At 47.1% G+C, this 18,052-nt stretch overlaps 1 protein-coding gene across 1 annotated transcript in view; it reads right to left on the bottom strand.

Annotated features, from left to right (window-relative positions):
• Positions 1 to 18,052, bottom strand: part of DVL1 (dishevelled segment polarity protein 1) — a 52,167-nt gene that overhangs the window by 6,172 nt on the left and 27,943 nt on the right. Inside the window, 11 exon segments of the mRNA XM_070956284.1 lie at positions 1,192 to 1,259; positions 1,582 to 1,616; positions 1,618 to 1,659; positions 2,453 to 2,506; positions 2,508 to 2,593; positions 3,577 to 3,622; positions 3,624 to 3,647; positions 4,696 to 4,789; positions 6,283 to 6,421; positions 10,709 to 10,821; positions 14,330 to 14,451. Of these exon segments, the coding sequence (XP_070812385.1) occupies positions 1,192 to 1,259; positions 1,582 to 1,616; positions 1,618 to 1,659; positions 2,453 to 2,506; positions 2,508 to 2,593; positions 3,577 to 3,622; positions 3,624 to 3,647; positions 4,696 to 4,789; positions 6,283 to 6,421; positions 10,709 to 10,821; positions 14,330 to 14,451 (823 nt within the window).

The following is an 18,052-nucleotide window of genomic DNA, read 5'->3' as shown; positions in this document are numbered from 1 at the left end:
GTTTTCAACCAAGAGGCTGTGCGAAATGTTCACAAGCCTGCGCTTCTAACCGCGGAAGAAGGGGGGGGAATCCCCTTTTCTACGGCCAGCTCAAAAACGCAGAATGCCAACGTTTTCAAAAAGTACTGATTCCTTCAATCAAGCTCAGCTCTTAGTAACTTTGCAGCCACAGCGCAGAAGCAGTGGGCTTTTGACCTGGTAGGGGATGTTTTCTGACTTCCCAGTTTTGCCTATTTGTCTTGAGCTTTCCTAGTTAGTTCCTCCAGAACTAACCAGACAAAAACCCTGTATCAGCTAAGATGGGCTATGATCTGCCATATAGCTAAAGGTAAAGGTTCCCCTCGCACATATGTGCTAGTCGTTCCTGACTCTAGGGGGCGGTGCTCATCTCCGTTTCAAAGCCGAAGAGCCAGCGCTGTCCGAAGACGTCTCCGTGGTCATGTGGCCGGCATGACTCAACGCCAAAGGTGCACAGAATGCTGTTCCCTTCCCACCAAAGGTGGTCCCTATTTTTCTACTTGCATTTTTTTTTTACGTGCTTTCGAACTGCTAGGTTGGCAGAAGCCGGCACAAGTCGTGGGAGTTCACCCCGTTAGGCGGCGCTAGGGATTCGAACCGCTGAGATACCGACCTTTCGATTGACAAGCTCAGTGTCTTAGCCACTAAGCCACCACGTCCCTGCAGCTGCACCTTAGTAAGCTATTAAAAATCAATCTCTCTTCCTCTGGCAGTTTTCCTCCCACTGCCCACCCGTTCATTCATTCATTCATTCATTCATTCATTCATTCATTCATTCATTCATTCATTCATTCATATTGAGCATTTTTGAACCTCCCACAATTCATCAACCATCAGGGTGATTTCAAAACATCTACCCTGGCTCTCTATAGAATGTCTATATTTACAATATAGGAAAAACTAAGACATACCTCACCTTCATCATATTCCTATAAAAAAAAAAAAGTCTGAGAAGATTTGGTAACAAGAGTAAGGCGCTCCCAAATATTTATTTATTTACTTATTTATTAATTAATTAATTAAATGCATAGGCCGCCCATCTCGGCTAGAGGCGATATGATATGAAGCATTGCTCGTTGCAATTTTTACCAAACGTAGAAGGACGTTGACTAAAAAAAACCTTGATATTCCTTAACGCCGAAAACTGTAGCAAGGAGCGGTCCGGTCACTCACCCCTGGGGATTGTGAAGTAACTCCTGGGGGTAGGGTCCCAGCATTTGGCCACTGTTAAGCTGATAGGTCTGGGAAAAGAAAACCAAAAGAAAATAATAATAATAATAATAATAATAATAATAATAAGGCAAATCAGAAATCAGCTTCTGTCCTTCATTAAGTGACTGATCTGAAAAATAACCAACCAGGCTGATGGTATGGGAGCAGGAGTGGGCAACTATGGGTCCTTCACGACCTGTGGACTTCAAGGCCCAGAATTCCTGCTGGCTCAGGAATTCTGGGCCTTGAAGTCCACAGGTTGTGAAGGACCTGCTGGCTCAGGAATTCAGGAGTTGAAATCCACAGGTCTTACAGCAACCGTAGATAATATTCCCTCGTTCCCTCACTCACCCGGGCTTGGAGACAATTTCTCGTAAAACCCGCACGGGCATCATCATTGCTCATGTTCTCGAAGTTTACTTCATTCACCTGCAACATATCAGAGTAAGGATCAGCAAGGACGCAGCCCAAACCTTCCCCGGTGCTATTTTCTTCAGCATCCTCATGGATGCTGGCAGGCTGGCTGGGGGGGAAACAGCGCTTCAAAATTTATGTTCTGCCCCAGCTACGGACCCCAAAGAACGCAGCACACACAAAGTCTGTACAAACCTTAGTTTACTAAATTAAGGGGTTTTTTTTTCCAAACAAAGGCTGTTAATTAACTTTCTTAACAGCCTACAAAAAATCCAAAGAATAAATAATCTTAATCTTACTATGATTGGCAGAAAGCCCAGAAGCAATTTGCAAAGAACTAAGATCAAGGCACGAAGGAGAGTGAACAAAGTTGTTCCCTGCAAATTGCTTCAGTCGGCGTTCCTCCTTAAATAGGCTAAGGGAGTGGCCAATTTGCCCCAAGCCTTACTCTCGAGGAGACCTCCTCCTGAGGAGCCACTCCTGCCTTTTGGCAGTTCTGCGCGCCCGTGCATTGAGAAAGAGGCTCCTCCTCTTTGTCCTCTTCACTTAAGGGAGCTTCTGGAGGTTCTGAAGGCCCTGGCTGAATCCCCGCCTCGGGCACCACATCTTCTCCAGCCTCCTCATTGTCTGACTCGAGTGCCAGCTGCACAGGCTGCTGGCGCAGCACCGCACCAGCCTCCTCGCTGTCCGAATCAGCCACCAGCCGCACAGGCCGCGTACGGGCCACAACAATTTAAATGAGCATGCCAAGGGAGGAAAACTGAGGCCCAGTTAAGAAGCCACCTCTGCGTCCACCTTCTCAACCAACCTGTAATAGCATGTCGCCTGGCTCGATCCGTCCGTCTGCCGCCACCGCCCCGCCCCTTCATGATGGAGCCGATGTAAATGCCGCCGTCGCCCCTGTCGTTGCTCTGTCCTACGATACTGATGCCCAGAAAATTGTATTTTTTCTGACATCAAGAAAGAGAACAATGATATAGTACACGAAGACCGTTAAAACGGATTTTCTGTCAGGCCTGGAAGCCATCTTTTGCATTGGGCCTTCAGGCCTGCCACATTTACTACTGTGGGAACTGGGAGGTGGGGGGATTATATGGAGCAGGGGTGATATATAATCTGTTTGAGAAAGTTGCATAACATTCTCAGAGACTCTTCCCATCCTGCTTACAATCGTTTTGGACTGTTGCCCTTCTGGCAGAAGATCCAGAACGATTAAAACTCGGACTGCACGTCTTCCAAATAGTTTTTATCCCAGAGCTATAATTGCACTCAGCAATGAACTGAAGGGCCACCATCAGTGAGCTGTTGGACAGTATTACTTGGTCTGTTGTGTGGATGGTTTGGGTGGTTTAGGGGTGGGGAATTTGTGGTGGGGTGGGAGTGTGTTTGGGGATTGTTATGTGTGTTGGACCTGGCCTTTGGGTGTTAAGTGAATTTCGTTGTATGGGTATACTGTGTATACACGTACAATGACAATAAAGTTATTATTATTATATAGGTCAAAATAACATTCCTTTCTCAGAGAGTCAAGGACATCTTGCCCCTGCACCTGAAGGGTTGGAACTGGGAGGCATCTCCAGTTGAGACGGTGCTTGGATTGGACCACGTGATGGACATGTGGGTTCTGGGCAGGGACTTGAACTTTACTTTGGGTGGGGAAAACCTGGAAGCTTTCAGATTCAGGTTTTTCCCAGATGTTCCAATATGACATCTTCTAATAAAATGGAACTTTGAGGAACTTCAAGCCTCGGAGTCTTCCTTCGTTGGGGGGTGTTACTTGGAACCCTGACATTTTCCCTGTGTGTGGGGGTTATGACCTCCAAACCAGAGCGAAAGACGGCAGTTGCCCAATACTGGTTTGACACCGGTTGTCAACATTTTTCCTCGCTCTCAAGATTTCAATGCCCACGAATCTTGCCCAGTGGGGCTTACCCATGTTGAGGGTGACAGTGATGATGTTGAGGGACATGGTGGAATCGGGTGATGCTGCTGAAGGAGGAAGACTGGAAGACAGAAGAGGAGAGAGAGAGAGAGAGAGAGAGAGAGAGAGAGAGAGAGAGAGGGTCAAGTTGGCACTGCTTCCAACTATTGGCGGCTAGAGTTCAGCTGCAAAACACCTCAGGTTGTCTGGGAGTGCCTGCCATTCACCAGCAGTTCGTTACAAATTTATTTATTTACCCTATTTTTTGGGGTATAAGATGCACTTCCCCCCCCCCAAAAAGAGGGTGAAAATTTGGGTGCGTCTTATACATCGAATGTAGCCCCGCTCCCGACCATCAGCTGTTTCAGGCTGCAGGGATTGCCATTGCCTATTGCCACCTCTGTGTGCCCCATTTTCAGCCTCTGCTGTTTGCTGCAAAGAGGCAAATTGCTGGGAGGCAGAGGCAGTTTTTTTTTTTTCTTGTGCTAATCAGGCTGCGCTGAAAATGAAAATGAAACTGAAACAGGCTGTTTGCTGTTTGCTGCAAGGAGGCAAATTGCTGGGAGGCAGAGGCAGTTTTTTTTTTTCTTGTGCTAATCAGGCTGCGCTGAAAATGAAAATGAAAATGAAACAGGCTGTTTGCTGTTTGCTGCAAGGAGGCAAATTGCTGGGAGGCAGAGGCAGATTTTGTTTTCTTGTTTTCTTCCCCCAAAAAGGTAGGTGCATTTTATAATCCGGTGTGTCTTATACTCCGACAAATACGGTATATATTTCATATTTCTAAACTGCCTAGCTCTCTCAAAGAGGGGCTCTGGGCAGTGTGCAATATAATATAATTGATAAATAAAACGACATATTAAAAATCAATGTTACAAATTAAAAATTAAATTGGGGTTAAAAACGGCAAAATTATAGAATGATTAAACATCTAAATAATTTTTAACCCCAATTTGATTTTTAATTTCTAATGTTGATTTTTAAACGTATCTTTGCCATCCCTCACTGAAACCATCCCTGACCTATGTCAGTGACCATCACCCAAGATGGGAAGGTCAGCCTGATCCAAAAAAAGAGGAACTGCTGGGACATTTTAAACCTAGACTGCCAAGCAAGGCATCCCAGTCTCTCACCCGGTCGATCTGTCGCATTTTCTGTTTCCTTCGCCTGCGTTTGTGCTTCCGAATGAGACGGGACGACGTGCTCTGCTCCGTGGAGCTACTCAGCCTGGAGGGAGAAGAAAAGAGGAGCGGATTTGAGAAAGCAGAGCACAGCTCAGCCACTTCGGTTCTTGGATGGTTGGTGCTTCTGGGCTGCAAGAGGAAGAAATTTATAGTATGAGAGAGGGGGGGGGAGGAGGGAAGGAAGGATAAATGAAGAGAAAGAAGGAAAAGAAGGAAGGATGGATAAAGGGAGGGAGGGAGGGAGGAAGGAAGGAAGGAAGAAAAGAAAGAAAGAAAGAAGGGAGGGGGGAGGGAGGGAGAAAGGAAGGAGAGGAGGGAGGGAAGGAAGAAATGAAGGATAAATGAAGGGAAAGGAAGGAAGGATGGATAAATGGAGGGAGGGAAGGAAGGATAAATGAAGAGAAAGAAGGAAAAGAAGGAAGGATGGATAAATGGAGGGAGGGAGGGAGGGAGGGAGAAAGAAAGAGAGAGAGAGAGAAAGAAAGAAAGAGAGAAAGAAGAAAGAAAGAAAGAAAGAAAGAAAGAAAGAAAGAAAGAAAGAAAGAAAGAAAGAAAGAAAGAAAAGTCCAATACTCACATGCAAGCAGAACTGAAACATTGCTCCCTATTTTAACAGAACAAACTTCGAACATCCCACACCACCTCAACTGGCACAATAGGCCTACCCAATACTGACTGAAAATGTCCCTTTCGCAGCACTGGACAAAAGCTTCCTTGTCTCCCCCGCTGAGTGCAGCCCCTCCTTATCTCTCCCCTCCTTCCTGCTGGAACATCTCATGGCCTTATGAAAATCATCTTTGTAATATGGAAGAACATACCTGGAGACATTCCATTCTCTCGCTCTGCCTGGCTGCCTGGCGCGGCGGTTTGCCCATGCCAGCTCAGAAAGGAAACCTGCTATGCTCACGGCTTCTGAGTTTTGGGGGGATTGGGTGTAAAAGAGGAAGGGGTTTGTTTTTATTTTTCATTTATTTATTTATCAAACGTATATGCCGTCCATCTCACCTGGAAGCGACGCTAGGCAGCTTATCATCATTTAAAAAAATAAAACCGGATTAAAACAATCATGTTAATTTTAGTTTAGTTTAGCACCTGAGGGCAGGACAAGAAGCAATGGGTGGAAACTAATCAAGGAGAAAAGGAGAACAATTAACCCGGGAACAACTTGCCTCTAGAAGGTTGTGGATGCTCCAACACTGGAAGTTTTATTTGTCTGAAATGGTACAGGGTTTCCTGCCTGGGCAGGGGGTTGGACTAGAAGACCTCGGGAGCCCGTTTCTGGCCTCCAGAGGGCCTTCGGAGCCTGGGAAGGCCGTTTCACCCTCCCGGAGGCTCAAAAAAAGCCTACGGAGCCCGGGGAGGGCAAAAAATCCCTCCCCCTGCCGTGGTGCAGGAGGCCGACTAGGCCACATCCACCATAGCCACGCCCACCCAGCAACCAGGCAGAAAACAACCTTGCTAAAATGTTTGAAGCCCAACCCTGCCCAGGTGAGGTCTGAGAAACGCTGCTGAAAAGTGTGGTGGGGACCTCCTTACCTGCTGGTGTTTTCTTCATTGTCCGAGTCCACAAAGCTGCTGGATTCAAGTTCACTGCTCATCACAGTAGAGGAGCTATCGTAACCGGGAGGCGGCTCCCAGAGTCGGTCAAGTTTCGGGTGTCCATTGATGCGAGAGACTGCAGAAATCAAAACAGGGTGAATGGAGGCAAAGAATCGTCGGGCTGGGCTGGACTGACACCAAGTGGGCAACAGGTGCAGCTGTTGGGATGCAAACAGCAGCATGGGATAGTGGTTAGGGGCTGGGATTCCCGTATCCTTCCCCTGCCACACAAACCAAGCAACACCACGCCCACCAAGCCACGCCCACACACAGAACCGGTAGTAAAAAAAAATTGGATTTCACCACTGGGCAAAACTCATTTAATCTCTGCCTTCCTTAGCAATGGAAATCTTGAACTCGGTTGTGGTTATAAGTAGAGGAATATCTGCGCTGAGAAAAGGAAGCTACATTGTGGATCCCCAGGGAGGAAATCAAATTATTTGCTCACTGTGTTAAAAAAAAAAAAAAAAAGGCCCACCACACTTATACAAAAAATCGACTTAATCCCCAACTCTAGTGAAAATCAAAGGGTTTGGATTTAAGCACATATCATCCCCATAAGCTGCCGCCCGATTAGGCAGAGCTAGAGCCAAATGTTTTTGTTTTTGAGGATTTTGCTGGTGCAGAGAACAAAAGGACGAGCTGCACTCCTAATTCACTTGTAAACCCTCTGCAACGGGCTCTGCGTCTCATCGCTTCTCAGTTGCAAATTCAAAAGGCGTCACCTGCAGACTGCAAGGGCCTAGGTGCAAAGCATGAAAAAAACCCTTAAAACTCCTTGTTATGTCTACTCGGCCAAAACCTACCTGCTTTCCCAGAGGATGATCCTCTTGGATTCCTTAATAAGGAATCCATGAACTAGCCTCCAGTCCAACGTCCATCCTCTGGTGGCATTTAGAGGATATCCCATTTGCCATGCCCCACTCTGGAGTTGAGGCAATGAGAAAGAAGATTCCCATTTTTGGGGCCGGGGGGGGGGGGGGCTGCTAAAAATCAACCATTCTTTTCCAGGCAGAAAGAAAGAGAGAGAGAGAAAGAAAAAAAAAGAAAAAAGAAAGAGGAAGAAAAAGAAAGGAAGGAAGGAAGGAAGGAAGGAAGAGGGAGGGAGGGAGGGAGGGAGGGAGGAAGAGAAAGAAAAAGAAAGAAAGAAAAAGAAAGAAAGAAAGAAAGAAAGAAAGAAAGAAAGAAAGAAAGAAAGAAAGAAAGAAAGAAGGTGGAAGGAAGGAAGGAAGGAAGGAAGGAAGGAAGGAAGGAAGGGGGAGGAAGAGAAAGAAACAAAGAGAGAGAAAGACAGAAAGAAAGAGAGAAAGAGAAAAGGAGAGAGGGAGAGAGGGAGAAAGAAAGAAAGAAAAGACGTAGGCAACTGGAGACCTTTTTAAAGACAGAATAACCTAGCAGGACTCGTCCGTCCAAACTTTGTTGGTCCCCAACTCTTAACATCCCTTGCTAGTCACCAGCTAGCCTTGAAATCCCCCCTTCAGCTACATCTGGAGCCTGACGACATGAATGACACAAATGCACACTATCTGAGCCACGTGTTACTGCCTGGATTTGTGTCCCCCGTGGCAGTTCCAGAAGTAGGACGGAGGGAGGCTTGTGATAAGAGACTGGTGCTTGTCCTCCTCCTGGCCTTCAGTGTTTATTAAGCTGCTTAGAAAGACGTCAAGGAAACCCGAGTTTTTTAAAAGGAAGGCTCAAGGAAACCCTCTGGAGCCCGGGGAGGGCAAAAATGTCCACTGTCCGCCCCCCCACTATGGTGCAGGAGGCCAACTAAGCCACACACCCACACAACAACCGGGCAGAGCCCCCCTTGCTAAAATTTTTGAAGCCCACCCCTGCACTTCATTGATAAATAAGGGCAAGCACTGCCCGAGAAAACGTAATTAAAAGACGTCTTGCATCTTTAGGAAAAAGGAATCCGGAAAGCAATTTCCTTTCCCATCAGTCGGGAGAGATGCCAGGGGAGGGTTTGAATACAACACAAATGAAATGGACAAACACACACAAACACACACAGAAAGACCAAAACCGGTCACGCCTCATTATTCGTTGCGGACATGTCAAGCAGCCATCTGCCGATTCCCCTCCGCCCAACATGGATTTTGCCAGCCTCGGTTAGTCAAATCCACCACCTTGCCCTCCGTGGAAAAATGGTAGTAGGGCGAGGACAAGAGGACAAGTCATTTGACACCCCCCCCCCATCCGTGTCCCGAGTCTGAACAAAACTCAGATTCTTAATTATTTCTCTAATTGGAGAGCTTTTTCCCTTTCGTGCTTCTGTTTAGGAGACAGAAGAGGCGGGCTTGGGCTCTACAAAGCAGCCTCGGTTCCTAATGAGAACTCCAAAACAGACCTCCTAAACTTCCAATTAAGTATTCTGCTTTCCCCTTTTTAATCGGAATTGGCCAATTGTCTCAACCTTGCATGGCATTTATTGTTTCAAATCAGGGTGAGGGACTCGTCCCCTCGCTCCTGCTGTGACAGCAGGCGTATTGCTTCCCATTAAAAATAAAATAAAACCACCAAACTCTGCAGACAGAAGCTCCCGTAATGAGACCCCAAACAGGGATAAAAGCAGATTTTGGCACATAAGGAAAATGCAGCCCATCGCTGGCTTGTTTCCATACCCCCCCCCCACTCCCCATCAGTGCAATTATTCCTCAGCGGAGAAGGACTCGTCCCCTCCTGCAGGCTTGTGTTAAGATCTGTGTGCCCGAGACCAAGGCTGGCATTACAGAAAGAAAGCGGTTGCCTGCTGCTTCACAGATGGCACGGCTCCCCTCCAAAGAAGAAAAAGGGTGAAGAAGAGGACATGAAGGCAAACTGGTTCTTGACCTGGCCCGCATTCTCACAAAAGGCAAGCAAAGAGTGACACACTCTCAGCAATACAGGCAAACCAGCAATCATGAACTACAAGCAGTGATGAAATGTAAAATTTGTTACTACTGGTTCTGTGGGCGTGGCTTGGTGGAGGGGGGGGTAATGTGACTGGATCGGCGTGCCCAACTTTTTTTTTGTTTTACTTTTGAAAGCATTTTTTTCTACAACCTTAAGAGATTGCAGAAAAAAAAAATGCTTTTAAAAGCCTCTGACGATCAGGCAAGTCAGCTGGGATCTCCAGAGGCTTTTAAAGGCATGTTTTTTTCCTGCAACCTCTTCGGCCGAAGAGGTTGTAGAAAAAATGTTTTTAAAAGCCTCTGATGATCCCAGCTGAGCCGCGTGATCATCAGAGGCTTTTTTTTTTTTACTTTTAAAAGCATTTTTTTGGCGGAAGAAAAAATGCTTTTAAAAGTTAAAAAAAAAAAAGCCTTTGATGATTGCACGGCTCAGCTGGGCATGGGGGGTGGGCAGAGATTTTTGCTACCGGTTCTCCGAACCACCCGCCGTCATCACTACCGGGATGGGATAAAAGAAGCAGCAAGCTACTTCCACCTTCTTGCCAAGAAAACAACATCAAACTGTCCATGAAGTCACCAGGAGTGAAAACTCAAAAGGAGATTCTGCATTTTTAAAAACAATTTAGACTGAACCTCTTTCTATATGAACTTGCATGCTTATTCAGCACATATGGGAAATGTTTGCCTCTAGTCATTACATGCCTGTGGGTGTTGTGGCACTGAGTGTGTGCTGATGCTGCCCCAGACCTTTGCAATGGGCACCTTAAAAGCTTTTCTGTTTCGCACCTGATTTTTTTCCCTGTGTTCTGACCTAGGCTTCCCAAGAGCACGAAGCAGACTCCTTGTCCCGACAAAAATCCCCCTTTTTATTAAGTGACTGTGAATTCCTCTCACTCACATCCAGCAAAGTCTTTCAAGGGAGAACTGACAGTCACAGACCTTATCGGGCTTGGAGAGCTGCCAGGCCGATAGCTTCAAAACTTGGCAAGGAGTCAGGAACCAATTAAGCTATCTAATTGACTCCTGCAAACTTCACTCCCCTTTCATTCCTCTTTTATTCCCTCTGGGAGGGGCCACTCATCGGCCACCTGTGGCTTTACTCCTGAGTCGACCCTTGTTCTTTAGTTGTTCCCTTCTCCTGGCAGCTCACACTGGGAACAGGATCCGGCTGTTCTTCTGCCCCACTGATGTCCGACTCCGAAGGCAGCTGATACCTATCATAACGGCCCTGGCCCCCTCTCTGCCTCCGACGCAGAGCCCTCATCAGAGCCCTCCCCAGACTCCAGGACTGGCCCATGTTCCTCCCCAACCTCCTCACTGTCTTGAGTCTGCCACCAGCTCTGCTGGCCGCTGGCGGGCCACAACACTCTGTAAATCCTTCTAACAATGGGTTTTAGGCTCCTGGTTAACCTCAGAAATGCAGGCCAATCCGAGGCATCCGAGGCGAAGGAAAAGAGCTAACTTACCATCTTCGTGGCCTTCTCGGTTCCTCCGCCGGTGACGATCCCGCCGGTGGCTGACAACGGACTCGGTTCCTGTTTCGTTGTCCAGCCCATCTCGGCTGCTTGAGGCATTTGGGCTGGGGAAAAGGAAGAAGAGATGGCATCAAATGCGGTGCACACTTAAAGGCAGGCTCTATCACCGTGATGGCGAATCTATGGCACACGTGCCCAAAGTGGCACACGGAACCATGTCACCTGGCATGTGAGGCATTGCCCATTCCTCTTCCAGGGGAAGGTTCCTGCAAAATCCCCATTTCCTCCCGATCAGCTAGGACTTGGGAGGCAGAAAATAGACAGGGGCAGGGCCAGTCAGAATTTTTACTATCGGTTCTCCGAACTACTCAAAATTTCCGCTACCGGTTCTCCAGAACTGGTCAGAACCTGCTGAAACCCACCTCTGGCACACTCCCTTTTCGGCACTCAGTGCTGAAAAGGTTCGCCATCATGAGGGATTCGAACCGCCGAACTGCCGACCTTTCGATCGACAAGCTCAGCGTCTTAGTCACTGTGTGTTAGGGAAACTAAAAAACTATTTTCTCAGATCATGCAAGGGAACAGCCAGGAGAGGGCAGAAACATCACTGCAAAAGAAGGAAGCAGGCTGGCTGAAGCAATCAATCTCCCTCTCGCTAACTGTTCTAGGCGGGAATGCTACACACAGGGTGTGACCCATTCCCAGGACAGGGTGGGGGGGGAGTAATGAGATTGTCCTGGACGCAGCATTCCTGATTTTATCAGCTTTGTTTTATTATTATCACCATTATTTTTAACTTTCTGATTCACCCTTGGTTAGGATATCCCACGGAGTAAACAGGGCCAAATTCTTGTCTTTTTAGAAACTGTTTTATAAGAAGGTTTGAAATAGAAACAAGAAACCGGTGACCCCCTCCAGATGCTGGCCTGCTACAATACAGCCATTCGTTTAGTGACATCCGAAGTACAATGGCACTGGAAAAATGTCCCCCGAGATGGATTTTTCACACTTATGACCGCTGCAACATCCCCGTGTTCGTGTGATCAAAAGTCAGACACTGGGCAACTGGCATGTACTTATGACGGTTGTAGTGTCTCGAGAGCGTGTGATCAAGATTTGTAAACTTCCCAGCTGGCTTCTGACAAGCGAAGTCAATGGGGGGGGGAGCCAGATTCGCTTCATGACCGCATGATTCACTTAACAACTGCAGGGATTCGGTTAACAACTGTGGCCAAAAAAAAAAAAGGTCATAAAACGGAGTAAAGCTCCCCTAACAACTGCTTTGTTTAGCAGCAGAAACTTTGGGCTCAATTGTGATCCTAAGTCGAGGACTATCTATATCTGCAGGGACACAAGTCCACATCCACTGACTTTTTGAAAAAGATGTTAGTTACAGACATGTTTCTGAAATGCAGGTAGTCCTCGACTTACAACAGTTCATTTAGTGACCGTTCAAAGTTACAACGGCACTGGAAAAAGTGACCTATTAACCGTTTTTCACACTTACAACCAGTGGTGGGTTTCAAATTTTTTTTACTACCGGTTCTGTGGACATGGCTTGGTGGGCGTGGTGTTGCTTGATGGGCGTGGCAGGGGAAGGATACTGCAAAATCGCCATTCCCTCCCCAATCCAGGGGAAGGATACTGCAAAATCCCCATTCCCTCCCCACTCCAGGGGAAGGTTACTGCAAAATCCCCATTCCCTCCCCAATCCAGGGGAAGGTTACTGCAAAATCCCCATTCCCTCCCCACTCCAGGGGAAGATTACTGCAAAATCCCCATTTCCTCCTGATCAGCTGAGACTTGGGAAGCAACTTTTTGCGACCTTCTGACAAATGAAGTCAATGGGGGGGGCGGGGGGGGGGGGAAGCCAGATTCACTTAACAGCCGTGTGACTTACTTTATCAACTGCAGTGATTCACTTAAGAACGGTGGCAAAGAAGGTCGTAAAATGGGGCAAAGCTTGCTTAAGAACTGTCTCGCTTAACAACAGAAATTTTGGGCTCAATTGTGGTCGTAAGGCGAGGATTACCTGTACCCCATTAATGCATTATTTCTTAAACCCTGTTTTCCATGAGCCCTGTTTTTTTCACTAGTTTAGCATGACAATTATCACGAATAACCTGAATCGAGGGAAAATACTTTCTCTGTGTAGAGAGTCGCTCAGTCAAAGTTGCCAGCGTTTTTTCACAACAGGGACACCCAAAACTTGCACAAGAGTGGATATTAAAATCTAAACCCGCGTCGGATCATTATGCGACGCCTGTCATTAAGGGTAATTAATCCCTGCTTGCTTCTCGCTATCTGATGACATGCGACGCCCTTCTTCTCCTCTCACCAAGGCAGTCAAACTAGCACCTGAGTAGGAAACATTCTTCTCGGTGGAAAAAAATAACTCTATGCATAGAGCAATCCTAGCATCCTATTTACTAAGACTGTATTACAGGGGTGAAATCCAGCAGGTTCTGACAGGTTCTGGAGAACCGGTAGCGGAAATTTTGAGTAGTTTGGAAAACCAGCAAATACCACCTCTGGCTGGTCCCAGAGTGGGGTGGGAATGGAGATTTTGCAATATCCTTCCCCCAGGAGTGGGGAGGGAATGGGGATTTTGCAGTATCCTTCCCCTGCCATGCCCACCAAGCCACGCCCACAGAACCGGTAGTAAAAAAAACTGAATTTCACCACTCCTGTATTACTATTATTCTTCTCATCCTTCCTATTACCTATCTCCTTCTACTTATGACTATAACTTTGTTGCTTGTTTCTTTATGATTTATATTGTTTTATTTAGTTTCCTAGTATGATTTGATAGTTTATTAGTAACCTGTGACTATCACTAAGTGTTATATCTTTTCATTCTCAATTAATGTATTTATGGACACTGAGAGCATATGCACCGAAGACAAATTCCTTGTGTGTCCAATCACACTTGGCCAATAAAGAATCCTATCCTATCCTATCCTATCCTATCCTATCCTATCCTATCCTATCCTATCCTATCCTATCCTATCCTATCCTATCCTATCCTATCCTATCCTATCCTATCCTATCCTATCCTATCCTATCCTATCCAGTGGTGGGTTTCAAATTTTTTTACTACTGATTCTGTGGGTGTGGCTTGGTGGGCATAGCTTGGTGGGTATGGCAGGGGAAGGATATTGTAAAATCCCCATTCCCTTCCCACTTCAGGGGAAGGTTACTGCAAAATCCCCATTTCCTCCCGATCAGCTGGGATTTGGGAGGCGGAGAATAGATGGGGGCAGGTCCAGTCAGAATTTTTACTACCGGTTCTCCGAACTATTCAAAATTTCCACTACCGGTTCTCCAGAACTGGTCAGAACCTGCTGAAACCCCACCTCTGATCCTATCCTATCTCAGGGAGAAGAGGAAAGAGTGGACAATTTGAGGCTTTCCAGCTTTTGCTGGATTACAGTTCCCATCGTCCCTGACCAGCAGCCATTCCAGCTACTGGAAGTGGAGAGATCAGCCCTTTTGCAGATTTCCCCCATTCTTCCAATTTAAAAAAAAAAAAATTCTGGAAAACACGCCCACGTTAAAATCGCATGCAGCAGAATGAGCATTGAGTGTTGAAATGTTTAAATCGAGCCATACTGAAAGGAAGGGGGGCGAGAGTCTCCGATGCCTCCGGTTCGCTCAAGGGGAGGAGGAAGATCAGTGTGGCTTTCGGCGCACTGCGATCCGCCATCCGAATGGGAGCTCTCGGCCAGGACCAACTGCAAGACAAGGAGGTGAATTAAAATGAGGATGTCGGGGTGAAGATAACGCAACCTTCCGTCCGTAATATTGTGAAGAAAAGAGTGCCTTGTTAACCATCATCCTGACTTCTGAAAACAATCACCTTGAGTGCCTTTGCTAGACCAAAAAAGGAGTATTGCCCATCTGACCCTAAACTGATACTAAACGATTATACTTGGGGAGATCCAAACTTTTTTAAAACTGCAAACAGAAGCCAACAGAATCCCTCTTTGAGGAAGATGGGCGGTTCAGAAATGTGAAATACAAATACACAAAACAAGCAAATAACAAGTTGGCTATTTTATCCCTCTAGGCCAGGGGTGTCAAACTCAAGGGTCGTGGGCCGGATCCAGCCCGCGATATGGTCAGATCAGGCCCACGCGGCCATCCTGGAAACAGTAAGGGCCCGGCCTTCCCCATCCCAGCGTGCATGTGTGCGCATAGGAGGTGGCGTTCGCACGCACGCACAGGCTTGACCTACCCTCCAAGGGATCTTGGAGTCCTAGTGGACAACCATTTAGATATGAGCCAGCCGTGTGCAGCAGCTGCCAAAAAAGCCAACACAGTTCTAGGCTGCATCAACGGAGGGATAGAATCAAGATCACGGGGAGACATGATGGCAGTGATCCAATATCTCAGGGGTTGCCCCAAAGAAGAGGGAGTCAAGCTATTCTCCAAAGCACCTGAGGGCAGGACAAGAAGCAATGGGTGGAAACTCATCAAGGAGAGAAGCAACTTAGAACTAAGGAGAAATTTCCTGACATTTAGAGCAATTCATCAGTGGAACAACTTGCCTCCAGAAGTTGTGAATGCTCCAACGCTGGAAGTTTTAAAGAAGAGGTTGGATAACCATTTGTCTGAAGTGGTGTAGGGTTTCCTGCCTGGGCAGGGGGTTGGACTAGAAGACCTCCAAGGTCCCTTCCCACTCTGTTATTCTCTTCTCTTCTCTTCTCTTCTCTTCTCTTCTCTTCTCTTCTCTTCTCTTCTCCTCTTCTCTTCTTCTCTTCTCTTCTTTCCTATTCCTATTCCTATTCCTATTCCTATTCCTATTCCTATTCCTATTCCTATTCCTATTCCATTCCATTCCATTCCATTCCACTCTACTCTACTCTACTCTACTCTACTCTACCCCAACCCGACGTGGATCGCACACACCAGCTTCTCTGGCCTTTCACATGTGTGTGTGATGGCCAGTCAGCCATGACCACCCCGGCCACACCCCTCCCCTCCTGACCCCTTGAGGACAACCACAATGCTGATCCGACCCTCGATGAAACTGAGTTTGACACCCCTGCTCTAGGCACAAGAATCAGGATTGTATTCAAAGCTATTCTGGGTCTGACTCATGTCATTTATTTATCTTCCAACCCGAGAGAGGTCTCACACTAACAGAGTCACTTGGTGGCTCAGTGGCTAAGACACGGAGCTTGTCGATCAGAAAAGTCGGCAGTTCAGCGGTTCGAATCCCTAGTAGAGGTCTCCTGTGTGAGCAGGGGGTTGGACTAGATGACCTCCAAAGTCCCTTCCAACTCTGTTACTGTTACTTCCCAAAGCAAGCCTTTTTTTTCCCACGCTCGTACTATACTGAGGTTCAGCACAAAATAGCTGCGTGTTTCTCATCTCAGCGAAGCCCGCCTCTCTCCAATTTCGAAAGAATAATCCCTGGGGAAATGCTAAAAAGAATACTAAAGGAAAAAACCAGCCAGTGACAGAAGGCGCAAAATTGCTATTCCCCGAGCTGATCTGCAGGGGAAAATGTTCACCGGGAAGAAAATGTCAGAGAGGTGGACTGACAGAATGGCGGGGGAAAATACCCGGGGACCATCTACCCCCTGGCATAATTTTTGCTGATGAAAAGGTTTGCATGAATTAAAAGGAGGCGGGAGGGGGGGAAAAAATCAAAGAAAAATGCAAATGTTACATGTGTTTTTTTTTCCCCTTCCCTGTTAAGGGTACTAACAGGAAAATGCTTCCCCGAAAGGGAGTGAGAATTCAGTGTAGGTGGTTTTTTGAGGCGGGGGTGAATGACGTCTTCATTAAAAGACTAACACGACAAGGGAGCACAGAGAAAAAAAATTTTTTTTCTAGGACTGGAGGGAAAAATACAGAGATCGGAGCAGTTCACGTTAGCGAGCCAAGTTCTACACACACACCCTTGAAAAAAATCTAGTTTTTGTTGTTCTAAAAATAGGCTGTAATGTGGGTAGATAATGTCTTTTAAAAGATTGGAAGACCTGCCAATTCTAATTTCTAAAGGGACCAAAAAAAACCCAAGGGGTAATACTTTACTGGACAAATTGAGAATTTAAAGCTAAGGCAGAGGTGGGCAACTGTGGCCCTTTTGCAACCTGTGGACTTCAACTCCCAGAATTCCTGAGACTGCCAAGCTGGCTCAGGAATTCTGGGAGTTGAAGTCCACAGGTCATAAAGGGGCCATATCTGCCCACCCCTGAGCTAAGGCAATAGGAACCTTTGCCCACTGCAGCAGTGTTAAAAAGGGCAAAGCCCAGGGGTGAAATGCTACCGGTTCACAGTGGTTTGGGCGTCGGCAGGTGGTTTGGAGAACCGGTAGCGGCGGCAGCGTGAGGCTCCGCCCAGCCACCTGGAGGCCGTTACTTCCTGGTTTTAACTAGGAAGTAACCTATTTTTTATCCTCTGCCAAGCGTGCATGTGACACATGCGCAGGGTGCGTGCATTTCCAAACTAGTAGGGAAGGTAAGTAGATTTCACCCCTGGCAAAGCCTATAAAACACAGCATGAGAGCTTGTATGGATTTTAATCATATAAAGAACACTGGATGCTTTTATTTTTATAACAAGTAACCATCTAGGCCTATGATGGCGAACCTCTGGCCCACCATAAATTGGGAAACGGGCCATTTCCGGCCTCCGGAAGGCCTCCAGAGGGGTGGGGAAGGCCGTTTTCGCCCTCCCCAGGCTCCAAGGAAGACTCTGAAGCCTGGTGAGGCCGCAAAATGGGCCTTCTGAGCCCACCAGAAGTTGGGAAAAGGACTGTTTCTGGCCTCCGAGGGGTTGGGGAAGGCCGTTTTCGCCCTCCCCAGGCTCCAAGGAAGTCTCTGGAGCCTGGGAACGGTGAAAAACAGGCCTACCGGTAACCTTTTTGCCATCACGTGTCAAAAGTGAGGGGAGCACAGGGGAGTTACACGTGCATGCGTGTGGGGGGTGCAGGGGGCATTGAATTATGGCTGTGGCCACGCATGTGAGTTACCTGCCCACGTTCCCCCCGCTTTTGGCATGCAACGGCAAAAAGATTAGCTATCACTGATCTAGGCTAAATCTCGATTTAGAGTTAGACTTAAAAGATCGGAAACCTAGGTTTGAAGCTGACCAGGAAGGCTGGAGAAGACATGATCAGTTCTAAAGGACAATTCTCTATAGAGCAGGCCACCATGCTAAAAAGTCTATGTTTCCTTCTATACAGAGAAAGCCATTGTTACTCCATGATGGATTGCTTGCCAACCGTTTTTTTTCCATCCATCTCTCTGTGCCTGGCTGTTTTTCAGAACAATCTAAGGCTGAACAGATTTTATCCGTTGGTCTGAATTCGTAGCAGACGTGG

This window comes from Pituophis catenifer, unplaced genomic scaffold, assembly GCF_029215685.1.
Source record: "Pituophis catenifer annectens isolate HBS135680 unplaced genomic scaffold, rPitCat1.0.hap2 SCAF_18, whole genome shotgun sequence".
Lineage (NCBI taxonomy): Eukaryota > Metazoa > Chordata > Lepidosauria > Squamata > Colubridae > Pituophis > Pituophis catenifer.
The sequence above is the reverse complement of the archived record's forward strand: the minus strand, read 5'-3'. Positions and strand labels throughout refer to the sequence as shown.